Source organism: Lepidochelys olivacea, assembly GCF_965140295.1.
Source record: "Lepidochelys olivacea isolate rLepOli2 genome assembly, chromosome: 14".
NCBI classification, from domain to species: Eukaryota; Metazoa; Chordata; order Testudines; family Cheloniidae; genus Lepidochelys; species Lepidochelys olivacea.
The window spans coordinates 31,735,296-31,761,858 of record NC_140424.1 but is presented as its reverse complement, the minus strand read 5'-3'; the positions used below and the strand labels follow the sequence as shown (position 1 = coordinate 31,761,858).

The following is a 26,563-nucleotide window of genomic DNA, read 5'->3' as shown; positions in this document are numbered from 1 at the left end:
TTGTGACTGAACTCCTTGGGAGAGAATTATATGTCTCCTGTTCTGTTTTACCCGCATTCTGCCATATATTTCGTGTCATAGCAGTCTCGGATGATGACCCAGCACATATTCATTTTAAGAACACTTTCACAGCAGATTTGACAAAATGCAAAGAAGGTTGGTATGTGCGATTCCAAGGATAGATTCAGCTCTCGACCCAAGATTTAAGAATCTGAAGTGCCTTCCAAAATCTGAGAGGGATGAGGTGTGGAGAATGCTTTCAGAAGTCTTAAAAGAGCAACACTCCAAGGCAGAAACTACAGAACTTGAACCACTAAAAAAGAAAATCAAACTTCTGCTGGTGGCATCTGACACAAATGATTAAAATGAACATGCGTCGGTCTGCTCTGCTTTGGATTGTTATCGAGCAGAACCCGTCATCAGCATGGACACATGTCCTATATAATGGTGGTTGAAGCATGAAGGGACATGAATCTTTAGCGCATTTGGCACGTAAATATCTTGCGATGCCGGCTATAACAGTGCCATGTTAACGCATTTTCTCACTTTCATATGACATTGTAAACAAGATGTGGGCAGCTTTATCTCCTGAAAATTGTAACCAAATGTGTTTGTCTGAGTGATTGGCTGAAGTAGGACTGAGTGGAGTTGTAGGTTCTAAAGTTTTACATTGTTTTATTTTTGAATGTAGTTTTTTTTTGTACATAATTCTCCATTTTTAAGTTCAACTTTCATTATAAAGAGATTGCACGACAGTACTTGTATTAGGTGAATTGAAATATACTATTTCTTTTGTTTTTTGCAGTGCAAATATTTGTATTAAAAATAAATATAAAGTTAGCACAGTACACTTCGTATTCTGTGTTGTAATTGAAATCAATATATTTGAAAATGTAGAAAACATCCAAAATATATAAATAAATGGTATTCTATTATTGTTTTAACAGTGTGATTAATCGCATGATTAATCGCGATTAACTTTTTTAATCACTTAATAGCCCTAAAAATTACCCTTTTAAACTATTTTGCTGCCAGCTCGAGCATCTTGTAACAAATAAAACCTGAACTTAGAATAATACATCACTCAAAACAATAAATATGCATATTTGGGTCTTGCAGTGAAAATGAGCAGGTGAGAGAGGGTGAGGAATGGAGTGAGCAGGGGGGCGGGGCCTTGGGAAAGGGTAGGGCCTCAGGGAAGGGGCGGGGCAGTGGGCAGAGCAAGGGTGTTCAGTTTTCTGGAATTAGAAAGTTGGCAACCCTACTCCAGTTCCCCTTCCTCCTGGGGCTGAATTTGGAAGTATTTTACCCACACGCCTATTTTAATCCACTTTGAAATCACCCTGCAGAAAGAGGGAAGAATTATTTATTTTTATACAGTTTCTCACCCCCTCATCCTCCCAGGATTTGTGGCCTTTTGATCTTCCTATTCAAGAGCCCAAAGAAAATCCCCTCAATTTCTCTTCCTGAATCACATTTAGAAATGTTGACAGGATGTTGCCGGGTCAAATTGGATCCCAGGCTTTTTTATTTATTTACTTCAAAACAAGCCTTCAGCCTGCTCCGTTATTTGAAACGCTTCAACTGAAATTGAACGACAGCTGCTCTAGCTCAGCCAGATGTTACTGGTCTGGATGGAGAAACCGGTTTGGTGTAATTCTCCGGCCTGCGCTATACAAGAGGTCACACGGAGGGTCTTTCTAGCCTGGGAAGTTCTGAAAGGCTTTGCAGAGGAATGGAGGCTGCCTCAGAACTGAACTGTGGCAGGAAAATGGAGACAACCACCAGCTGCCTTCTGAAGACCCCCTCCCATGTCCTGGGCATGGTGGGGGGTGGGGCTGAGGGTTTGAGCAGCATATTGTGGGCATCATGGCTGATATGAGCAGGGGGGAGCTGGCCTCCAGATCGAGCGGCCCATAGTCAGGAGGCACAAGGATGACTTAAAGCCACCTTAGAGACTCCCCTCCCTATGACAGGTGTGGTGGAAGCTTCCTAACAGTGGGAGGGGGCCACCGACGCCCAAACCGTGGCCCCGCCCCCAGTACTGCCCCTTCCCCCTGAGCCTCTGCCCCTGCACTGCCCGTTCTCCTAAAGGCCCACCCTCATGCCACGCCTTCCCCTGAGGCCCCACCCCTCACCCCGCGGTGCGCCCCTTCTCCCCGAGTCCCTGCCCTTGTGCTGCCCCTTCCCCCTCAGGCCCTGCTCCCTCACCGCCTCTTCCCACCAAGGCCACCCTCCCCCCATCTCTCATCCTTATGGCCGGCAAAAGGTGGGAGGACCATAGCGCCCCCCCTCCCCCTTCTGGCACTCCTGGGTGCACCACAGAACTAGATTTGAAGGCCATAAGTGACCATAATGACCAGCACACACCCTCCCCCAGGGTTTTCTGCCCCCAGCCCAGAACATCTGGCTGAGCTAGAGCAGATCTCTTAGAAACAGATGGGCAACCTTGATTTAAAAGAATCCACATGACTGATGGAGAATTCACCATTTCTCTGGGACAGCTGTGCCATGGGCTAATTCCCCTAATCACTGTCAAAAATCTGCACCTTATCTCCAGTCTGAACTTATGTAGCTCCAGCTTCCAGCTGTTGGATCTCATCCTACCTTTGTCTGCTAGTTTAAAGAGCTCTCTGCTACCAGACATCTCTTCCTACTGACTGGGATCAAATCACACATCAATGTCAACGTTCTCCTGGATAATCTAAATCAACTGGGTTACTTTAGTATCTCACTGTCAGGCAGGTTTTCCAGATCTTGACTCATTCTTGTGGCTCTTTGAACTTTTCCCAATTAGTCCACACATTTCTGAAGTGCAGACATTCCAACTGGACAACAGCCCATCACAGCAGTGATGTTACAGGCCAAAAAAAATTCACCACCATGGTAAATAGAGAGTGGGAAAATGGTAATGGAAATATTTGTGATGGCTTTTTGTGGGAAATGATTTTTTTCTGCCCCACTGAAGGAAAGTGAAAAATATGTTTTTATAACAATTGAAAGGACAACAGATCTCAATTGGAATGATGTTTGTAGATGAAGAACAAAAACCTCCAACAACATTTCAAATGAACTTGGGCCTGGTGATATAGAAATTACAGCCCTGTCTCTGCATTCGGAGCCTGGCTCTTGCACCAATCAGGCTGCATGGTTGGTGCCTTAGAGGTGAGGACCTGGGGGGGCGAGATAGCTCAGTGGTTTGAGCATTGGCCCCCTAAATCCAGGGTTGTGAGTTCAATCCTTGAGGGGGCCATTTAGGGGTCTGGGGGGAAAAATTGGGGATTGGTCCTGCTTTGAGCAGGGGGTTGGACTAGATGACCTCCTGAGGCCCTTTCCAAACCTGGTATTCTATGATCTGAAACTGACTACGAAATGAGACCTCCAAAGCAGCCTCTTTTAGGAATGTCAAGGGTTTTTACTGGGCTATCTGCCCAGGGGCACAAACTGGACTCTATGCATAATGTCCCAGAATAATGTCCCAGGCACAGCTGACACCAGGGGAGCACATTGCCCTTCACCTCCTCAATAGTCTGGGAGAAGATCAGTGTTACCAATAATTCCTCCTGCACCATCCCTTCATCTATACACGTCCAACAGAGAGATTTAGAAAAGCTGATGTCTTAGGGATCAGAGCCAAATCTTCAGGACATTTCCCCATCAGCTTCATTGGTACAAGGCCATTATTTTTTTCACTTATTTCCTCAGTTCCCAGAATTTTACCTTGTCACTTCCCTGGTTCCGATGGCAGATCCTCTAGAGAAAAGAAAGAGTGAAAGATGTGACATCCCATTGTATGTTTGTTATCAGTCCTAGGGTTTTGTTAATAAGAACATGAGAACGGCCCTACTGGGTCAGACCAATGCTCCATCTAGCCCAGTATCCTGTCTTCTGACAGTGGCCAAGGCCAGGTGCCCCAGAGGGACTGAGCAGAACAGGCGATCCTCCAGTGATCCAGCCCCTGTCGTCCACTGCCAGCTTCTGGCAAATAGAAGCTAGGGGCACCCAGAGCATGGGGTTGCATCCTTGCCTATCCTGGCTAATAACCTTTGATGGACCTATCCTCCATGAACTGATCTAATTCTTTTTTAACCCTGTTATAGTCTTGGCCTTCACACCATCCCCTGGCAATGAATTCCACAGGTTGACAGTGTGTTGGGTGAAGAAATACTTCCTTTTGTTAGTTTTAAATCTGCTGCCTAGTAATTCCATCAGGTGAGCCCCTGGTTCTTGTGTTATTGGAAGGAGTAAATAACACTTATTTACTTTCTCCACATCATTCATGATTTTATAGACCTCTATTATATCCCCCCTTCATCGTCTCTTTTCCAAGCTGAAAAGTCCCAGTCTTTTTAATCTCGCCTCATACGAAAGCTGCTCCATACCCCCGAATCATTTTTGTTGCCCTTCTCTGCATCTTTTCCATTCCAATATATCTTCTTTGAGATGGGGCGAACACAACTATGCACAGTAGTCAAGGTGTGGGCATGCCATTATGATATTTACTGTCTTATTATCTATCCCTTTCCTAAAGGTTCCTGACATCCTGTTAGCTTTTTTGACTGCCACTGCACATTGAGTGGATGTTTTCAGAGAACTATCCACAATGACTCCAAGATCTCTCTCTTGAGTGGTAGCAGATAATTTAGACCCCATCATTGTATATGTATAGTTGGGATTATGTTTTCCAATGTGCATTACTCTGCATTTATCAACACTGAATTTCATCTGCCATTTTGTTGCCCAGTCACCCAGTTTTGTTAGGTCCCTTTGCAGTTCTTTGCAGCCTGCTGTGGACTTAACTATCTTGAGTAGTTTTGTATTGTGTGCAAATTTTGCCACATCACTGTTTAATTCTTTTTCCAGATCATTTATGAATATGATGAACAGTACTGGTCCCAGTACAGACCCCTAGTACAGACTACTTACCTCTGAAAACTGACCATTTATTCTTACCCGTTGTTTCCTGTATTTTAACCAGTTGCTGATCCAGGAGAGGATCTTCCCTCTTACCCCATGACAGTTTACTTTGCTTAAGAGCCTTTGGGGAGGGACCTTGTCAAAGGCTTTCTGAAAGTCTAAGTACACTATATCTGCTGGATCACCCTTGTCCACACGCTTGTTGACCCACTCAGAGAATTCTAGTAGACTGATGAGGCAGGATTTCCCTTGACAAAAATCATGTGGTCTCTTCCCCAACAAATTGTGTTCATCTATGTATCTGATAATTCTGTTCTTCACTAGAGTTTTAACAAATGTGCCTGGTACTGAGGTTAGGCTTCCTGGCCTGTAATTGCCAGGATCGCCTCTGGAGCCTTTTTTAAAAAATTTGTGTTAATAAGCTATCCTTTATTCATCTGGTACAGAAGCAGATTTAAATGATAGGTTACATACCACAGTTAGCAGTTCTGCAATTTCACATTTGTGTTCCTTCAGAACTCTTGGGGGAATACCATCTGGTCCTGGTGACTTATCACTGTTTAATTTATCAATTAAATATAATAAATAATAATAAATAACAATAATAATAATAATAATAATATCTCTTTCCCCTTCATTCCTGAGAAAGAAACGACTGAGTTTTATAGATTGATAGAGTCCCAGGCCAAAAGGCACCATTGTGATCATTTAGTCTAATCTCCTGTATAACACGGTCATAGAAACTTAACAAGTGAGTCCTTACCTAGCCCATAGCTTGTGATTGAGCTAGAGCATATATTTTAGAAAGAGACCTCCAATGTCGATTCATTGACACGAGAAGCTGGATATGAGTCAGCAGTGTGCCCTTGTTGCCAAGAAGGCCAATGGCATTTTGGGATGTATAAGTAGTGGCATTGCCAGCCGATAAAGGGACGTGATCGTTCCCCTCTATTCAACATTGGTGAGGTCTCATCTGGAGTACTGTGTCCAGTTTTGGGCCCCACACTACAAGAAGGATGTGGAAAAATTGGAAAACGTCCAGCGGAGGGCAACAAAAATGATTAGGGGTCTGGAACACATGAGTTATGAGGAGAGGCTGAGGGAGCTGGGATTGTTTAGTCTGTGGAAGAGAAGAATGAGGGGGGATTTGATAGCTGCTTTCAACTACCTGAAAGCGGGTTCCAAAGAGGATGGATCTAGACTGTTCTCAGTGGTAGCTGATGACAGAACAAGGAGTAATGGTCTCAAGTTGCAGTGGGGGAGGTTTAGGTTGGATATTAGGAAAAACTTTTTCACTGGGAGAGTGGTGAAACACTGGAATGCGTTACCTAGGGAGGTGGTGGAATCTCCTTCCTTAGATATTTTTAAGGTCAGGCTTGACAAAGCCCTGGCTGAGATGATTTATTTGGGGATTGGTCCTGCTTTGAGCAGGGGGTTGGACTAGATGACCTTCTGAGGTCCCTTCCAACTCTGATATTCTATGATTCTATGACCTTGTCTACACACAAATATTGTACTATCTAAACTACACCCACATAGTGAAAGTGACACAACACTCCCCTAGTGTGGAAACAGTTAAATCAATAGTTTATTCTTGTATTTGACAAGGATAAAGCAGTACTTATCTAACTGTGTCTACATTAGAGGTTGAGCTGATATAACTAGAAAAATCATACTCCTAACTAAAATAGTTAAACCCATACAAAAACTGTGTGACCAGACATAAAAAATACAATAAAGAGAGTCAGAGTCAGATCTTTCTAAAGTGTCAAGTTTGCAGCAGGTAAGTTTCCAGAGCTTGGCAAAGATTATTAGTTCGGTGTCACCTTTAACCATCAATTTTTTTCTGCTGACTGGGAAAAACCTGTATGGAGAGACTGCAGCTCTCCATTGGTTGCAGTTTGAGGTATTGTTTGACTCATTAAAAAGCATCATTCTGGGTGATTTAGGTTGGGTGGTTGGAGTAGATTGGAGAGCAACAACACATGCCGTGTTGCTGGTGTGTTTCATTGTTCCTTATGTAGGAAAAAAGTAAATTTGTTAGAACAAGCAAAAATGTATTTATAGGTGGCAGGGGATGGATCACTTGATAATTACCTGTTCTGTTCATTCCCTCTGGGGCATCTGGCATTGGCTATTGTCGGAAGACAGGATACTGGGCTAGGTGGACCTTTGGGCTGACCCAGTATGGCCGTTCTTATGTTCTTAAGCATGAAAACTTTAAAAAATTTCAAACGTCTTCTGTTTCCAAAGCAGATTCATTTTTTCCCTGAAGTTTTCTGCAGATTTTGGTTTCGCTCAAGTGTTGTTCTTTTCCAACATTGGTCAGTCACAGAAACTGAAAATATTTCCATTTTGGGAATAACCTAACAAACCCTGCCTTGTGACTGAGCTAGCCAATCAAAACTGGAAATCTGAAAACAAGAAATGGCTGTGGATAGCCAAAAAATAGCCAGAGTTATGACAGCTGGTGCTACCAGCTGTTTTTGGAAGGGATATTGAACCTCTTGCTCCAGAGTTTGGGCCAATCTTTAGCTATTAGAGACTAGGATGAGATCTAATCTGGGGGGAAATTATTCCACGTGTACCACTGTGGAGTTCTTAAACTTTCCTCTGAAGCATCTGCCGCTGGTCATTATCATAGGTGGGATATGGGGCTAAATGGGTCGCAGTTCTGATCCAGTCTGCTGACCGTTTCCTTTGTTTCTATGCCAAACAAATCCTCCACCCACGCAGAAGGGCAGGAGGGGGAAGTCAAGGAAATCTTAGTGGGTTTTGCCAAAAAATAATTCCATTTGGAGGGGGGAAATGCAGCCTTTTTTCCCAAAATTTTTGAATATGAACTTTCAACCATCTTGGTCTTGCCAATTTTTCTCACAAGTCCCATGACACTTGGTGTTTTCTTAAGCCCCTTTCCCATTCACCTCCTCCCTAAACTCCAGGTGTCAGGTGAGAATCTTTAGGAAAGTAGTAAGTTTCATGCTGTGCAGGGGCAGAAAAAAGTTTCACAGCACGTTATAGGCTCACAAACCAGAAGGTAAATAAACAGAACCCAACATTAATTATTTTGAAATTTTCTTGATCTCTAAGCCAATGTCATGATTTTTGGCTCATGACTTTTGAATGTTTGGGCTTAGCAGTACTGCAGCTCTGATACTGATATGTACATAGGCTAGGCTCGCCCCTTCCAGTGGAAATCACAATAAGAGCAGGTGGACAACTCCTTGCGGCTCTCCTTGCAGAGTTGTCCTCTGAGCATTCTGTCAGAGGACACAGCCAAGAACTTTCCAACGGCACCAATCTTCAAGGAGGTTCCATGTGGACACAAGAGTAAGTTTTTCAGAGTGGTAGCCATGTTAGTCTGTATCAGCAAAAACAATGAGTCCTCCTTGTGGCACCTTAAAGACTAACACATTTATTTGGGCATAAGCTTTCATGGGTTAAAACCCACTTCATCAGATGGATGGAGTGGAAAATACAGTAGGGAGGTATAAATACACAGAATCTGAAAAGAGGGGAGTTGCCTTACCAAGTGGGGGGTCAGTGCTAACAAGCCAATTCAATTAAGGTGGAAGTGGGCTATTCTCAACAGTTGACAAGAAGGGGGGGAAATCACTTTTGCAGTGCTAATGAGGCCAATTTAATCAAGGTGGCCCTTTTCAAACAGTTGACAAGAAGGTGTGAGTATCAGCAAGGGGAAATTAGTTTTTGTAGTGACCCATCCACTCCCAGTCTTTATTCAGGCCTAATTTGATGGTGTCCAGTTTGCAAATTAATTCCAGTTCTGCAGTTTCTCATCGGAGTCTGTTTTTGAAGTTTTTTCGTTGACGAATTGCTACTTTGAAGTCTGTTATTGAGTGTCCAAGGAGATTGAAGTGTTCTCCTACTGGTTTTTGAATGTTATAATTCTTGATGTCTGATTTGTGTCCATTTATTCTTTTGCATAGACTGTCCAGTTTAGCCAATGTACATGGCAATGGGGCATCGCTGGCACATGATGTCACATTGGTAGATGTGCAGGTGAACGAGCCCCTGATGGTGTGGCTGATTTGGTTAAGTCCTATCATCAGCCACACCATCAGGGGCTTGTTCACCTACACAAATATCAATGTGATATATGCCATCATGTGCTGCAATGCCCCATTGCCATGTACATTGGCCAAACTGGACAGTCTCTACGCAAAAGAATAAATGGACACAAATGTTGATGTGCCCCCTAGAAGACCTCTGCATACTCCCAGAGGTACACATAACCCTGGCTGAGAACCAGGCCCCTGTTGCAGTGAGATACAGTCAGTCATGTCTCCTTGATGGGGCTCAGCAGCTCAGAAACAGGACTTCCCACCTCAGGGAGCGAAGGGCTTACCTCCCTGCTCCCAGCTTTGGAGATGGGAAAAGGAAATAAGGACAGTGTGTTTGAAAAGCAAAGGGTCCCCCCTTGTTCATCTGAGCACGGGGCAGGGGAGACAAGAGCTTCCCAGCACTGGGGCACCCAAGGACGGATGTTTGGGTAGTTGCCTTAAGAACAGCAAACATGGGTGGGATGAGCACTGCTTGGGTAACTTGCTGTGTAGGGATGCAGTGTGGTTAAGAGACAACCATGCCCCCTTGGGAACCAGGGCTCTAGTCCCCAGTTTGGGAGGGGAGTGGGGTCTAGTGAATAAAGCAGGGGAGCCACGACTCCTGGGTTCTATCCCTTGCTTGGAGAGAGGAGTGGGTCTAGTGGGTTAGAGGTGGGGGGTTGGGAGCCAGGACTCCTGGCCTCTATCACTGGGATGGGGCGGGGGGGGGGAGAGGAATGTGAGATAGTTAATGGGGGGGGGAATGAGATGAAGAAGCCTAGGTTTCTCTGTCACTGATTATCACTTAGACCCATATTTTCAATAGACAGAGAGCAGTTCTCATTGCACCAGCAAGCTCCCCAGTGCATTGCTATAGTCACACCAGTGCAAATTCCCCTAGTGTAGCCAACCCCGAATAGACCAGGCACTGGCTTAGCTTCTCCAGGGCTCAAGGATGTCTCCTTTAGCTCTGCTCTCTTCTTCAGCACGTGGCAACAAGGAGTTCCAATAACGCAGCCTCCACAAGGTTGGGGACAAACAGATAAAAAGGTTGAGTTTATTTATTTACAGGCTCTAACGCTACTGCCTGGGCTATTTACAGAGGGTACAAAAGCATAGCAAAATGAAAACAGGCTCAGAAAACAAACAGCAACACTCATAAAAACACTCCGAAGCGCCGACACACAAGTATATAATACAGGACTATCAAAATGAAACTTGTTTGCTTCTATAACCATCAACCAGCTCCGCATTTAGGATCCTCATCCCGGAGATTGGATGTTCCCATCATCCCTCACCCAGGCAAATACGCAGCCTGTCCTGCCTCCGCTGTCCAGGAGGGACATGTGAGAGCATTTAGGGCAGGTACTGAAGACTTGTCAACATGGGAGAGATTTCCTGACATGGCTATTCCACTCCGGTCTAGTTTAGCTATTCCATCCTAACTCCCCCAGGTGGACACTCGTCCAAAATAAAGGTGTTTTTATTTCGGAATAATTACATGGAGTGCTGACTCCAGAGTAAAGTCACTTTTTATTTCCTAATAGTGTGTCCATACTGGAGTGTTACTCTAGAAGAGCTATCGTACAATAGTTATTGTGCTAAAGCTACGCTAGTCATATCTCCTCCCCCTCAGACAAACTCTACGCTGGGCCAGTCCTTCGGCCTTCAGCAAAGATGCTGAACCACCAAGTGCAGTATTGCTCTCAAGAGCAGCTTTTCAGGGAGCAAGGATGGCCCAGTGGTTAGATCACTGGCTTGGGACTCCCCAGCTCTTGGTTCAAGTCCCTTCTCTACCACCGCCTTTCTGCATGACCTTGAGAAAATCACTTAGGCCAGGTCTATGCTATCAAGGGCTTGTCTACACGATGCAGCTTTTAGCAATAAGCCTGTGTCGACACAGCTTTATTGCTAAAAGTCAGCGTGTGTGAACACTGTATCGGTATTTTGCTAGCACTTTTGTCAACAAAACACTTTTGCGGGGCGGCTTTTTAAAGTACCCATGAAAGACAAAAGTTTTGTTGACAACGTCGCAGTGTAGACAAGCCCCATGTTTTTCCAGCAAAGCTTTGCCAGATGGGAGTGAGACAAAATTGTGTCCTCAGAGCTGTGCCGGCAAAACCCCCACCTAGCCACAGCTTACCCTGGCCAGCGAGCCCTTTTGCTGGCATACTTTATGTCGTTCGAGGAGGTGGTTTAACTATACTGAGAAAACAGGGAGGTGGGGACTCAGCCGGGATCGCTAGAGTGATGTATGTAGTGTGGTCTGCCCCATAGCATCTCTGTGCCTCCATTCCCCATCTGTAACATGGGCATGTTAGTCTTTGCCTACCTCACAGTGGTGTGTGAGATGCTACAATGAGAAAAGGGTTAGATAGAGTTTAAATTTGCCTCTTCTTCCTGCATCAACCTATTCCCCATGTATGTCTTTTCTGGAGCAAGTGAATAAGTTTTCCCTACTTTATACTCCGGATAACATGACTCAGAAGGGATATAGCGAATTACAGACTCAAAGTGCAGGGCAGATGTTACACAATTCACCCTCACAGTGCCAATGCAAGGTGGGTGGGAAGCACTGTTATCCCCCTGCCCTCCCTATTTTACAGATGGAGAAACTGAGGCAGAAGGCAGCAACAATGACTAACCCCACCCCAGACAGAGATCTCTGGCAGAGTGAGGATTGGAACTCAGGGCTTCCCCAGCCCAGCCCTGTGCTCAGTCCCCTCCAGACCAGACCAGACCAGACCATCCCTCTCCCTGGCTTCGCATCTGGCTCGTGCATCATCTCCAGAGCTAAGTCCAGTTGCAGACTAAGTGTCAGTGTTGACGATACAGAAAGAGCTCAGCTCCCAGGCTGAGTTTGAGGGGCTTGCATTTAAAAGCAGGATCTTTCGACTTCTCCACTGAGGAGTCACTGAGAGATGATAAACCTGATACAATTTTGCAGTCACTTTCCCAAGTTAGAACTGCACTTCAGCTGCCTCTTTATTCCCAACAAGAGAACACGCAGAGTGCATTTCTTTGGCAGTGCATGTGGCTAAAAATCTTTGTCACCTGCCCATCCATTTGCATCCCTCCCTTTTTCTTTCCATGACCTGGCTTAGATTTCCTATGGCCCCAGGACACATTTACAGCACTGCCAATCCCAAGATGTTAAAAAATTCAAGAGTCAAGCTCCAAATATCATCAGTCTGATTTAAAAAATCAAGAGGTTCTTTTTAAAAAAAAATCAATTTAGGGATTTTTATTCGCTTTCCTGTTTCGGAGCCTTTAGGTTCATACTCAGGGCCCATTTTCAAGTTTTTCTCTTCAACCACGAAGGCTAGAAAGTGTTTTAAATGAAAGGTCAGATTCACCCCTAATTACATGCCTCCAGGAGCTGGGGCTTAAAGGAAAACACCAAATGTCACGAGACTCATGCTAAAATTGTGAGAGTTGGCAACCCTATGTTTAGCATCATTCGGCCCCATTTTCACGGCAACTCATTGGTGTGCAAAGTCATTGTATTATCTTGGAATAGCAATGCTACAAGGACCCTGACACTAGGTCTGCTGAAAAGGTTTAACTAGGGAACAGGAGTTTTTTGGTCTGGACATAGTATTCCAGTAATGCTGCCTACAGAGGTGTCACAATCTCTACCATTCACTTTAGTGAGTTAAAACCTGCTCCTGCCCTCGGAATGGAGGAATTGTTACACTGGATTAGGGCTCCACGTAGCCCCGTATCCTGTCTCTCACAGCCGCCAGCGTCAGCTGCTTTAGACAAAGGTGCATTTATACAATTCCCTGCCCCGGGGGAATTTTGTTCCTCACCTCCATCAGCCAGTGACTGGCTCATGCCCAGGAGCAGGAGCGTTTATAACATGCCCGCATTTTTCACTTTGGTCGTGGAATGGCAGAGCTCATTACCTGCAGCAGGCCTACTTTTTCTGAAGTGACTATTGATTTTGGTTGCCTCCATTTTTGGAAGCATGACTTGAGACCCTTTCCGGGGACTGCTTTTCAGAGAGTGGGGACTCAGCACCTTTCTGAAAACCAGGCCACTTTCAAAGGCGTCTTAAGCCACTTTGGAAAATGTAGCCCATTCATGACTAAAGTTTTTATGAAACACTTATTGCTGTGGCAATGGGCAGAGTAGTATCTAGCGGGAATGAGTTCCACAGGTTAACTACACATTGGGTATAACTACTTTTTTCTTTTATCATCTTTAAATAGGTGCTTTTTCAGTTCCACCATGTGCCCCCTATGGTGGTTGTGTTATGGGAATTGCATGAAGGGGAGCACCTCGCTGAACCGTTCATTTCCTCCATCATTCTACCTCACCTCTACACTAAGTCCTGACCTTTATAAATCTATCCAAGACCCTGATATTTTTCTTTGCTCTTCTGCATCACGTCTCTATTTCTGCCATATCCTTTCTCCTATGTGTGGAAGACAGTTGGCCGCAGTATCCAAGCCGGGGGGGGGGGGGGTTGACCCTTTAGGACGTGGCCTTAGGGCCTGGGATTTTCAAAGGCAAGTGGCGTTGGACCGAGCTGCCTAGTTTTGCCATTGATTTCAGCGAGAGCAGACTCAGGGAATCATTTCAGAAAACACCCTCATTACGTTTCCAGTGACATTCTCAGTACAGCCTTCTGTCTCCTTCGGCTGGATGTGGTTCAGCGCATGCTGTTTTGTGTATGGTGCTCCCAATGGTACTGCAGCAGTAACCCCCCTGCTCCCAAAAAACCTTCTTCACAGTGGGCCAGTCCCCACTCTAGCAGGCTCACCACTTTAGCACCCCAGCAACAGGTCTGCTGCTGTCGGTAGTGGCCTCGTAGACAGAGTTGGTCCATGGCTTGGGTACACCTCATACCTCCAGTTGCAGACAAATGTATTCCCATTCAGCCCTGGCGCTGGCCACTCTTTGCTGGCCACCCTTTGAAACGCCACATTCCAAAGGGAAGCACCAGCAGGCAAACTGGCTGGTGTTTCCAAGGACTGACAGTGCCATGGAGCCCTTGGCAGACACGGTACTGATCTACCAGTCCATCGGGCTTTCTGACTGGGTTCAGCTTTCAGATCCCTGTAACATGCCCTCAAACTGTCCACAAAGAGATACGTTTCAGTTTTTCTAGGGAGACACCTCTGATGGCCTCTCAAAGTCACTGGCACGGAAACCCTGCATACAATTTGTACCAGCCCCTTTACTGAGCAGGCAGAAGCATCTGCACTATGCTTCCATCACCAGCAGAACAGCTTTCATTTTTTAGCACAAGAGCTCATTCTAGCATCAGCCTTATGTGCTTCCCCAGAAACAGCAGTGACAGGTGAAAAACTCCTGTTTCTTCTTTCAATTTGCACCATTCACAAACTTTCTTGAAGGCACATAACAAACCCACCCCAGATAAGGCATCCCTAGCAGTGTGTTTACAGAATAACTGTTTAAAGCTGTGGAGGTTATTCTTCATCTGTCACCATCACCCTCAGGTGAAAGACCAACAGCTGCTGGAACAGTCTCTCTGCTCATGACTGTGACAGTCCTGTGGCTCTTCCTGACAATGCCATCCCTCGAGATCTCGCTCCTTGTCAATGTACTGTTCCTCCTGGCATTGATACTTCTGTGGTTGTCAAGGGTTCCACTCCATGTGTAACACTTCCAGTTCCAGCTGCAATACCACACACTGGTCTCCCACCAAAAAACACCCCATCCTTATTTATTAACAAGATCACGAGTCTGAATCTTTTGGTCTTCTAGGTCACACAGGAGGTTGAGTCTCAGGTTGCACAAAAGCCTCTGTTATGTAAGCTATAACTCTCCTGATGCAGTTCTTTCTTGATATCCCGTGTCTTTCCACCTGTCTTTCTATTTAACAGGCCTATCTAAGTGTCTGTCTTCAAAGCATCCTGTCATTGTGGCACCTAAGATGCTAGCACAAAATTAAAGGCTGTAAATAATTTAACATCTAAGTTTAATGTTTGTCACTTAATCAGGTCAATTGATTTTATGGTTCCTCACCATATACATGAAATCAAACTTCAAACCAAAAACGACAAAAGTTTTCTTCTGTCACTTCAAGTGTCTGTTTCTTTAAGAACAAGGAACTTCCTGGACGAAGTAGCTCTAAATATTCTAACAGAACTCTGGATCAGCTGGCACTTGCATTCTGGTTGGAAGTTTCCCATTCTGATGATACAAAACCCATTCATAGACTCCGTGGGAGGACTGTTTTTTTCACTGGGCTGTGGGGTGTTTGTACACTGAAGCACCAAACCCCACTCTGTCAGAAACAGACGCTCAAGCCAAAACCCAAATTTGAAAGTGCTTGGGGATTCCAAATCTCATTTTCCTTCTCTTTCATGACCCACAAAAAAGCTAGGATCATCCCAAAACAACACAAGAGTCCAAATGAAGCCTGGTTCTTTAGTCAGCTGTACAATACAATTTTCTGGGTCTTTTTATGGGAGGTTTAAAAACATATTTAGGCCCAAATTCTTAGAACTCGGTGCCTAAACTGTTAGATATTAGACAGATGTTTCATGCACTACTGAAAGGCACTCAGATGCCACTGTGATGAACATGATATAAAAACCACTAGAGTAGAATAGTAGCAGGGGGTAACCGCGTTAGTCTGTATCCACAAAAACAATGAGGAGTACGGTGGCACCTTAAAGACTAACAGATTTATTTGGGCATAAGCTTTCGTGGGTAAAAAAACACTTCTTTACTAGAATAGAATAGAATTCTCAGTTGGAGTTTTTCACTGCCTTCAGGTCAATGACAACACTAATGTACACCAGCTGAGGATCTGGCCCCTATAGCCATATGAAGGCATCTAAATGAAAGCTGCCTGGTTCTCAGGGGCACTGGGCAGCCATAAAGACTATCAATGTCAAGGAGAAGCAGCAGTATTTCACTTATTACTATCATGGGTGTAATGCTTGGGGCCCCAGTCATGGGCCAGGAGCATAGCACCTCTGAAAAATTAGGCCACTCATTTAGGCTGGAGTTTTCCAAAGATGTGATGATGTATGCAGTGTTGTTGTAGCCGCATTGGTCCCAGGATGTTAGAAAGACAAGGTGGGTGAGGTAATACCTTTTATTGGACAAACTTCTGCTGGGGAGAGAGACACGCTCTCGAGCCCCAGGGAGCTCTCCTTCAGGTCTGGAAAAGGTACTCAGGGGAAGTCTACACTTAAAACTCTGCATCGGCGCAGTTGTAGTGCTTCAATGAAAACGCTCTGCGCTGACAAGAGAGCTCTCCCCGTGGAATAGTTAACCAGTGACAGCTATCCTGCCAACATAGCACTGTCTACACTGGCATTTAGGCCAGGACAACACCACCCCTGAGTGATGCAGTTATGCCAAGGTAATTCTGCGGTGCAGACCAGGGCTCAGAGCGTCACAGCGAAGTACAAGCTCGAACAGCTAGTTCAGCATAAGTCGTTAGCCACTATTCTAAGGGACCATTCAAGGCAAAATGTGACTAACACCGTTGAGGTCACAGAACAAGAAGGGGGTTAGAGGGTTACATAAATAGAACAAGCCATGAATCCAGTGTCTTTATCAAGACCATGACTTTAGGTGTCTAGCACAGTGATGAATTTAAACGCCCAGGCTCATGTTTTGAAGGTGTACAGCAGGCTCCTTTGAGGATGAGGCCTGAGAGGTCAGCTACGGGGGGATCACTTTGTGGCAAGTGTTCACTGGTGATAGAGGTTTTGTCCTTTATCATTTTTCTGTGTGAGCTCATTCGAGAGTGTAGTGATTGTCTGGCCAGTATAACTATGTCGCTGAGGGGTGTGGATCATTCACACCCCTGAGTGATGTACTTATATCAAGTAATTCTGCAGCGTAGACCAGGGCTAAGTTTCCCAGATCTGAAGAAGAGCTCTCTGTAGCTTATAAGCGTGTCTCTCTCACCAATGGATGTTGGTCCAATAAAAGATATTACCTCACCCACCTTGGTTCTCTAATGATTTAATGAGTTAATCTGCATGCTTGCAACCACTCTGCACATCATCATTAACTGCAGCTTCTGGCAAACAGAATGTTGGGAATCATTAAGACAGGGATTGATAATAAGACAGAAAATATCATATTGCCTCTTTATAAATCCATGATATGCCCACATCTTGAATACTGCATGCAGATGTGGTCGCCTCATCTCAAAAAAGATATACTGGAATTGGAAAAGGTTCAGAAAAGGGCAACAAAAATGAACAGGGGTATGGAACGGCTGTCATACAAGGAGAGATAAGACTGGGACTTTTCAGCTTGGAAAAAAGACAACTAAGAGGAGATATGATTGAGGTCTATAAAATCATGACTGGTGTGAAGAAAGTAAATAAGAAAGTGTTATTTACTCCTTCTCATAACACAAGAACTAGGGGTCACCAAATGAAATTAATAGGTAGCAGGTTTAAAACAAACAAAAGGAAGTATTTTTTCACACAATGCACAGTCAACCTGTGGAACTCTTTGCCAGAGGATGTTGTGAAGGCCAAGACTATAGCAGGGTTCAAAAAAGAACTAAACAAATTAATGGAGGATAGGTCCATCAATGGCTATTAGCCAGGATTGTGTCCCTAGCCTCTGTTTGCCAGGAGCTGGGAATGGGCAACAGGGGATGGATCACTTGATGATTGCCTGTTCATTCCCTCTGGGGCACCTGGCATTGGCCACTGTTGGAAGACAGGATACTGGGCTAGATGGACCTTTGGTCTGACCCAATACGGCCGTTCTTATGTTATCTTCTAACACTGCGGTGCCCCCAGCAATGATGGGGCAGGACATGAGGCTGCACAAACCTTGGCAAGCTGCAGGGAGTCGGGTGGGTTGTTGAGTGCTGGAGAGAGCGTCTCGGTCCTGTCTGAAGGGTGCTGAAAATGCTGGGGGGGGATGGATCCTGAAGTATCAGGGCTGCTGTCTGGGAGGCAGCCAGGGGATCATGTGGCTTGTACTGAATCCCCTCATATTCCATCCCTGCCAGCTGGGCCCTCTGCTGCTGCCTTCTGCTTTTCCCATGCGTTCCTTCCCTGCTGGGATCCAGCGCCAGGGGATAGCGAAAGGCAAGCCAGGGAGGCGCCTTGCCTGCTCACGTGTGGCAGAAAGAGGGAGCTGAAGGCAAACACTTGGGGGTGGGGGGGGGCGCATGAAATTCCAGCTGGGATGTGGGAATACATGACAGCAGTTGCAAAATGCAAGGGTGATTTGGGATATGCTGGACACTTGGTGGTTGGATACACCAGCCTAAATATGGATTTAAGTAGTCTAAAGTATTTGATGCTACCACACTGACTCTTTAGTCTCTTAAATGGTCCAGGGCTGAAGGGGAATCTCTCTTTGGGTATCAAGTAGTGTGCTCGGAGGGTGGCTAAGTCCAGATCAGTCCTCCCTTCTTCATTACAGTACAGCAGGTGTTTAAAACACAGCATTCTCCTCTACGAGTAACAGGAAAATAGATTTTTAAAAAATATTTACAGAGTCTAAAACTATCACTGGGCTATTTACAAGGTTACAAAAATTTTTAAAAAGGAAAATCGAAACAGACTTGGAAAACAGAGTCGCAAGAGCAGTCAGAAATAGTAATTGATCCAACATGACAGCAGAAATATGGGACAAGCCAAATGAAATTAGTTTGAGTGATAACTGTTACCTAGCTTTTCAGTGATGATCCTAACTAGAGGCAGTCAAAAAACAGGGTGGAAGGGGAGGGGAAGCAAAAAAATAATAAAAATAAAAATTTCAGGTCCAGTTTTCAAAATTTCATTCTAAAATTTGCACAGAAGTTTTGAAATTCCAGACAATGTTGGCCACGCTCTAGAGATGTTCAAAAAGAAAAAAAAAAAGGAGGGGGGAGGAATTCACAATCAATGTTGGAAAATTAATTTCTTCTCTTTTCTTTTTAATCAAAATTCAAAAGGTCAACATAATTTTTCATCAAAATATGACAAATGTTGACCAGCTCTAACCTTAACCTTCCCCTGCCAACCTATGCTTAGTCTACAAGTATGGAGATGCCAGCACTCCAGTAGCCCATGAAGTCAACGGCTCGGCTTGCTAGGCTGTTGTGTCTCTGGACACTTGAACCTCTGCAGGGTAGGGATTGAATTGTTCATTCCACTCACCGGAGGAGCATGGGACTTTGCTGCTGCTCTCAGCACAGGATGCTTCCAGTCTCAGCCTATCTGCCTTTCCATTCTGGCCTGGGCCTCCTAAGAGTCCTTTTACGACAGCACCATGATCCCTGTGGGGATCTCACGGAGTGAAGATAGAGAGGATCAGAGATGGAGAGGGCTCAGCAACTGCCTTGTCCAGAGAGGGGCCAAAGCTGGTGATGAGCCAGGGAGGGGATCTGGTCCAGCGCTGCAGGGCTGAATGAGGATGTCGTGCAGCAGAATCAGAGGGGTCAGTGGTACAGGCATTGAGGACATGGGAAGGGAGAAGGGGAGGAGCCAGTCCAGGGGAAAGGTCAAAGGGATGGTAAGGGGAGAGGAGGTGGATGGCGTGAATGCTGAAGGAAGAGAAGGACTGGAGAAAGACAAGACCAGCTTCATAGCCATGGCCCCCCATTGCAGTATCACCAGCCCCACATCTTCAAAAAGCAGGAGCCAGGCCCCAAAACAATCAGGAAGTTGGCTTAAAAATACTAAATTCAGCGTTGAGATTATTTGCCTTCTGGTGTCCGAGCCGCCAGGGATCATGTTTTCCTGCTTTTCTCTGCAACCAGGAGGACGAGAAATTTTCTAAGCTGAAATTCTCATGAAAATCCCCTGCTCTAGGAGCTGGGGCTTTAGGGAAAATGCCAAATATCACGAGACTCACCATGAAACTGCAAGAGAGTTGGCAGTGGTGGTGGGGATGGGGGAGGGAACAGGAGTGGGGACAATGTGGGAGTTGGAGAGAACGCGAGATTCATGGGGTACCAGGAGAGGGAGAGTTGAGATTACGGGGTGCCAGGTGGGAGATTGGAGGGGGAGAGGCAAGATTCATGGGGAGTAAGGAGGGAGACAGACAAGAATTAGGGGGAGCGAGGGGGAAGAGAGAGGCTGCGGGGGGCGGTTAGTTTATCAGTGACGAGGCTGGGGCCCCAGACGGAGCAGGCGAGGGGAAGGAAGGGTGGGGGAAGGCGCGGGATGGGAAGGACAGGGCCCAGGGCAGATCCAGTGGGTTGTTGGAGAGGGCGGGGATGGAGATGGGCGAGGGAGAGGAAGGGAAAGAGGGCAGGGAGGGGAGGGGGGTGGAGGAGGTGCCCAGTGGGGATGAGAAGGAGGCAGAGGAGAAGGCAGAGGAGGCCTGCAGGGGGTTGCTGGCAGCGGCAGAGTTCTTGGAGGCGAAGAGCAGTGAGGGTTTGTCGCCGCCGTGGGTGCGCTGGTGCCGGTTGAGGTGGGAGCTGCGGCTGAAGCACTTCCCGCACTCGGGGCACTTGTAGGGCTTCTCGCCGGTGTGCACGCGCTGGTGGATGGTGAGCTCTGAGCGCTGGATGAAGCTCTTGCCGCACTCAGAGCACTGGTAGGGCTTCTCGCCCAGGTGGGTGCGCTGGTGGGTGATGAGGTTGGAGCTGACGCTGAAGCACTTCCCACACTCGGGGCAGCGGTAGGGCTTCTCTCCGGTGTGCATGCGCCGGTGAATGGTCAGGTCCGACTTCTGGATGAAGCCCTTCCCGCAGTCGGGGCAGGCATAGGGCTTCTCGCCCGTGTGGATCCGCTGGTGTTTCACCAGAGCCGAGCGCTGCCCAAAGCCCTTCCCGCAGTCCGTGCACTTGAATGGCTTCTCTGCCGGTGGTGGCGGGGGCTTCCCCGCTGCCAGGCTCTTCCCGCAGTCCATGCACTGCTGGGCACGCAGCCTTGGGTGCAGCACGGGAGGCGAGATGCCACCCAAGCTTTTCCCGCAGTCAGTGCATTTGTGGGGCTTCCCTCCGGCCGCCACCTGGCCCTTGGGACTGGCACCGCTGGCCACATAGCTCTTCCCGCAGTCCATGCACTGGTGGGGCCTGTCACCAGCATGCACCCGCTGGTGCTTGATCAGTGCCGCGCTCTGGCCAAAACAGCGGCCGCAGTCGGAGCACTTGAAGAGTTTGCCATGCTGGTGAGCAGCCAGGAAGCCCTTGAGGTGCTCGGGGCAACGGTAGGAGGCCTGCTCGGCAGCATGGATCTTCTGGTGCCGGTCCAGGTGGGAGCTGACGCTGAAACTCTTGCCGCAGTCGGGGCAGGTGTAGGGCCGCTCGCCGGTGTGGACGCGCTGGTGCCGCTCCAGGTCGGAGCGCTGGATGAAGCGCTTGCCGCAGTCACCGCACTGGAAGGGGCGCTCGCCGGTGTGGATGCGCTGGTGCTGAGTCAGGTTGGAGCTGCGGCTGAAGCGCTTGCCGCAGTCACCGCACTGGTAGGGCCGCTCGCCACTGTGGGTCTTGCGGTGCTTGGAGAGTGAGGCCCGTTGGGCAAAGCACTTCCCACACTCGGGACACTGGTGGGCAGCCACTGCCTCCTCCTCCTCTTCCTCCTCGGCCTGGCAGGCCCGGTGACGGGCCGCTGGGCTGCCGCTGCAGCCCTTGCCTCCTCCGCAGGCATGGTGGCGGCGCTGTTCCCCCAGGTGGGTGCGCCGGTGCCGGTCCAGGTGGGAGCTGACACTGAAGCACTTGCCGCACTGGCCACACTGGTAAGGGCGCTCGCCGGTGTGGACACGCTGGTGCCGCTCCAGGTCCGACTTCTGGATGAAGCTCTTGCCACAGTCACCACAGTGGAAGGGGCGCTCACCGGTGTGGATACGCTGGTGCTGTGTCAGGTTGGAGCCGCGGCTAAAGCACTTGCCACAGTCATCGCAGCGGTAGGGCTTCTCTCCCGTGTGGATCTTCTGGTGCTTGGCCAGAATGGAGCGCTGGCGGAAGCAGCGCCCACACTCCCCACACTGGTGCGGCTTCTCTGGCGTCTGCACCCGCTGTGCTGCCCGCCCGCAACCGTAGTCCTTCCCGCACTCAGTGCAGACGCCTGCCCCCCGCTGCTGCGACAGTGGGGGCTCTTTCCCCTTCTTGAGGCCAGCACGGCGAGTGGCTTTGCCCTCTTGCTTCCTCGGTGCAGGGCTCTTCTGCTGCGGTGGCTGCCCTTCTGACCGGCACTGGCTCCCACTGGCTTTACCCTGGTCGGGGCCCTCGGTTTTTCCTGGCAAGGCCTCGGGTGACTCCGCCTTCTCAGAGCCTTCCTGAGGGGGGGTCTCCTCCTCGTTGTCACTTGGCGCCCCGTCACCTGCTGGAGAACCCAGACACAAGTCAGTCCCTGCGCTGAGGGGGAAGGGAGATTGGCCACGGTAGGGATTAGCCCAGAGAGCTGCTGGGGAGATTGAAAAATCAGGAGCTGAATCCGCCCCACCCCCAGCCCTTCTGAGCTCTCAGTGGGAGGGGACTATTCCCGGGTGTTGTGGGAAACCATGATGGCTGCCAGGAGGATCCAACAGCTGCTGGGGACAATCCTGACCTGGGTGACATGTGGTAGAATGGGGGTGGGGAAGAGGAGGCAATGGGGGAACCACCATTCTGCTTTCATTTATTCTGCACCTCAATTGTCTACAGCAGCCTGCTCACTCTCACTTAAAGCCATCTCTCTTTGCCTTGAGCTGGGACGGTGCCCACCCACTTCTCTGTCCTGTATCCAATCCCTACTCACCTTCTCCTGGCCTGCAGGACTGCCCAACCCAGCCCCTGCCCTCATCTCGCTTCATACCACCCCAATCCCCTAGTCAGAGCTGCACGGAGCACCAAACCTTCCACTTTCCACAACAGTTTAAAGCAAAGGTGGAGATTCCAGGCTAAGTAGCCTTGAAGTCGTGGTGAGAAAAGGCGCTGTGATGCGACGATTGGGGGGGGGGGGGAAGACGACACAGTTAAGGATGGTTGTGACAAGGTTTTGATTTAAAACTAATCATCAAACCCTCTGAAATCCAGACTAACAGTGAGATCAGCTTGAAAACTGGCATACCAGCTATAGTTGCCACCTTCCTAATTGCTGGTAACCAGACCCCTGAGGCCCCTGCCCCACCCCTTCCCCACAAGGCCCCACTCTTGCTCCACCTCTTCCTTCGTGGCCCCACTCCCTTCTCTGCCTCGTCTCCCAAGGCCCTGCCCCTATCTGTTCCTCCTCTCCCTTGTTGCTTGCTGGATTGTCGCCACCTCCCTCCCCCCAACCCCAGCTGGGCTCCCTCTGTTTTGGGGCTGGGACAGCAGCTGCTGCAGCCTGACAGGGAGCTTGCCTGCAGGTAGGAGGCAGTCCCAGCTGAGCAGGAGTTGGCACAGGTTAATGACCCAGCACACACACACACACACCCCCGCCCCATGGTAACCAGACTGTTGGTGTCCGGTCAGTACATCTGACCAGACACTGCCAAGATTCCTTTTCTTGACTGGACTTTCCTGACAACCCTAATATGGGGTGAGGGTAGAAGTGAGACAAATTTGGAGTCATTTGGTCCAGTGGATCCTGAGAGAGAGAGCATCCCCGGAACTCCCTGTTTGTCAAACATCACCTTTCTCAGCACAGGCAAAACAGAAATGTGGCACAAAGAACAAGCCGCCAAAACCAGCTGCTACAAAGCTCTTAGCCATGCTTCCAGGAGGGGTGGAATGAACCACTGGAGATCTCACAGAGGAACCTAAGGGGTGGGGTCACAAGCTAAGAGCCGGAAGTCTAGGAGGTCAAGTCTCCATTGGTCTCATTACAGTGACAACACCCATTTTTTCATGTTCTCTGTGTATATATATCTTCGTACTGTATTTTCCACTGCATGCATCTGATGAAGTGGGTTTTAGCTCATGAAAGCTTATGACCAAATAAATTTGTTAGTCTCTAAGGTGCCACAAGTACTCCTTGGTTTTTGTTGCTGATACAGACTAACACGGCTACCACTCTGAAACTTGTTAATATTTCGGTGTGCTTCACAGCTCTTATTGACCAAGGGCTCACAACCTTAATCAGAGATGGCAGAAGCTTCCTAACAATGGAGGGAGTTGCCCCTTCCCCCGCACTACTTCTTCCCCCCAAAACCCCTCCCCCTCCCTGCATTCTTACGACCAGTAAAAAGTGGGAGGGCTATTAAAAGGGCTTTTAAAAGTGGTGGCGGGGGCACATAACCACCCCCCCCATTCCGGTGCCCCTGAACTTAACCTGAGGGGAGATAATTGTTCCCCTCAATTTACAGCTATGATTGCTGAGTTTGCACAAGGTCACTTCTAGCAGAGATGGGAAAAGAACCTAGGTTTCTAATACAGCAGCTCCCCCGACTTGGGGCCTGTCTACACCGCGCTGCAGTGCAGACTATGGGGATGTGAACTGTAGAGCACATCCAAATTTTGCATTCTAACTGTCCCATGTAGACTCTGCTGGTGCAAACTAAGAAGTGCCCAGCATGCACTGATGTAATCCTGTTTCAGAATGGACAACGTTAACATAGATTAGGCACCTTTTAGCTCACACCAGCATACGGCAGAGTGCAACATTTTGGTGACCTCTGCAATTTGCACCCCTGTAATCCAGACTGTGGCCCATGTAGACCGGCCCTCAGTCACACTGCCTTTTAGAATGGATTGGCCAAACCTATGTGCTGCATTATTCTCTCTGTAGCCACTTCTCTCCCCACGAGTTCACACTTCCCTCCCTGTGCCAGAGCTCCTGACTCCCAGCCCTGCAGCGCTGCCTGACACGCACCCAGTAAGCCTGTCAGGACATCTGGAGATGCCACGCACATTATGTATTTAACTGATTTGAATATTTGATTAGTGTACTTGAATCTTATCACCATCAGCCCTATGCTTCTACTGCCTCTGAAATGTCCATTTCTTCCCAGCTCTAAATACATAAATTGTATCAATAAGATAATTCCTCCTCAGTTCAGAAAGCTCTCAGACACCCCTCCCTGGCCTCACTGACCCCCCCGTCACAACTCTCCTCAAATCCCCCCTTGCTCCCCTGCCCCTCCCATTATACCCCCTGAAATCTCCTCAAATCCCTCCTTGTTCCCCTTCCCCTCCCCTCATGCCTACCAAATCTGCTTAAATCCCCCCTTGTTCCCCTGCCGCTCCCCTCATATCCCCCAAATCTCCTCAAATCCCCATTCTCCTGCCCCACCTTCATACCCCCCAAATCTCCTCAAATCTTCCCTTGTTCCCCTGCCCCTCCCCTCGCATCCCCCAAATCTCCTCAAATCCCCCCTTGTTTGCCCCTCCCATCCCCCAAATCTCCTCAAATCCCCCCTTGTTCCCCCGCCCCTCCCATCCCCCAAATCTCCTCAAATCCCCCCTTGTTCCCCTGCCCCTCCCCTGATACCCCCCACATCTCCTCAAATCCCCCCTTTCCCTGTGGCCCCTCCCACCCAAATCCTCAACCCCCCTTCTCCCTCTGGCCTCCTCCCCAAATTTCCTCAAATGCCCTCTCCCCCCAAATCCCCCCTTCGCCTGTAGCCCCTCCCCCCAACCCCCCCTCTCCTTCTGGACCCTTCTCCCCCAAATCTCCTCAAACTCCCCACTGCCTCCAGCCCCTGTCCCCTCGAGTTTCTCATAATCGCCCTCCCGACTCCTTAAATTGCCCCACACCCAATTCATCTCTTATCCATAACTGGCGGGGCTCCTCCTGGCTGGGAAATCCAGATCACACCCATGCCCTGCTGCACCATCCACTCCTTCACTCCTGGTGGGAACAGTGGTGTCAGATCAGATCCCTGTCTCTCACTCCCAGCCCTTCTGGCTCCTTCTCTGCCTAGATGACCCCTTGTCCTTCCTCCCTTTCCTCACACTTGCTGGTTTGCGGCACTCGACCCTTGTGATCTCAGTGTCCTACCTGATCCATCTACCCCACATGGCTGTAACAGATCCATGTTTAACACGCATACTGACAAGGTTCGGTGGCCAGCTGCAAACTAGGGGCGAGAAAGTTCCACTGATTTAACTTAAGGTGCAAATTTAAACCAATTTAGTTAAACCAGCGCAAACCTCTTGGTTGGACCAGTGGAGCTTTCATTGATTCAGAATCAGTTTAAATTAAACCAAAATGAGCCCCTCTCAATCCAAAATAAGGGCTTGTCTACCACTGAAAGTTAATTTGGATTAAGGTAAAATGTGGCGTACCAACATGGGGACCAACTATTTGACAATTGGCTCTTCAATCTAGCAGAGAAAGGCACAACATGATCCAATGGCTGGAAGATGAAGCTAGAGAAACTCAGACAGGGAATCAGGTCTAAATTTTTAACAGTGAGGGTAATTAACCATTGGAACTACTTGCCAAGGGGTCGTGACGGATTCTCCATTACTGACTATTTTAAAATCAAGACTGGGTGTTTTTCTAAAAGCTCTGCTTGAAGAATTGTTTGGGGCCTGTGTTATCCAAGAAGTCACACTAGATGATCCTGTTATAATCTGCAGGGCTGGAACAAGGACCATGGGGGCTCTGGGACACTGATGTCTCCGCATTGCCATGGGAGGCTTAGGCTGGGCTCCCACAGGAGGAGCCTGTGAGGCTGGGCTCAGCAGGACTACTGCCCAGCACGATGGGAGTGGTGGCCTCTCACAGCTCCCTGACTGGCTGATACCAGTACTTAAACCAGGAAGCCATGCAGGGGAGCTG

The 26,563-nt window shown here is 48.1% G+C and overlaps 1 protein-coding gene across 1 annotated transcript in view; it reads right to left on the bottom strand.

The window, feature by feature from the left end:
• Nucleotides 1-10,006: 10,006 nt before the first annotated feature.
• The window catches only part of LOC311530354 (uncharacterized protein), a 31,801-nt gene continuing 15,244 nt past the window's right edge, over nt 10,007-26,563 (bottom strand). The window contains exon 5 of the mRNA XM_084646859.1: nt 10,007-22,201. Within this exon, the coding sequence (XP_084502985.1) occupies nt 20,022-22,201 (2,180 nt within the window). The 3' untranslated portion in view covers nt 10,007-20,021. The remainder of the gene's footprint in view (nt 22,202-26,563) is intronic.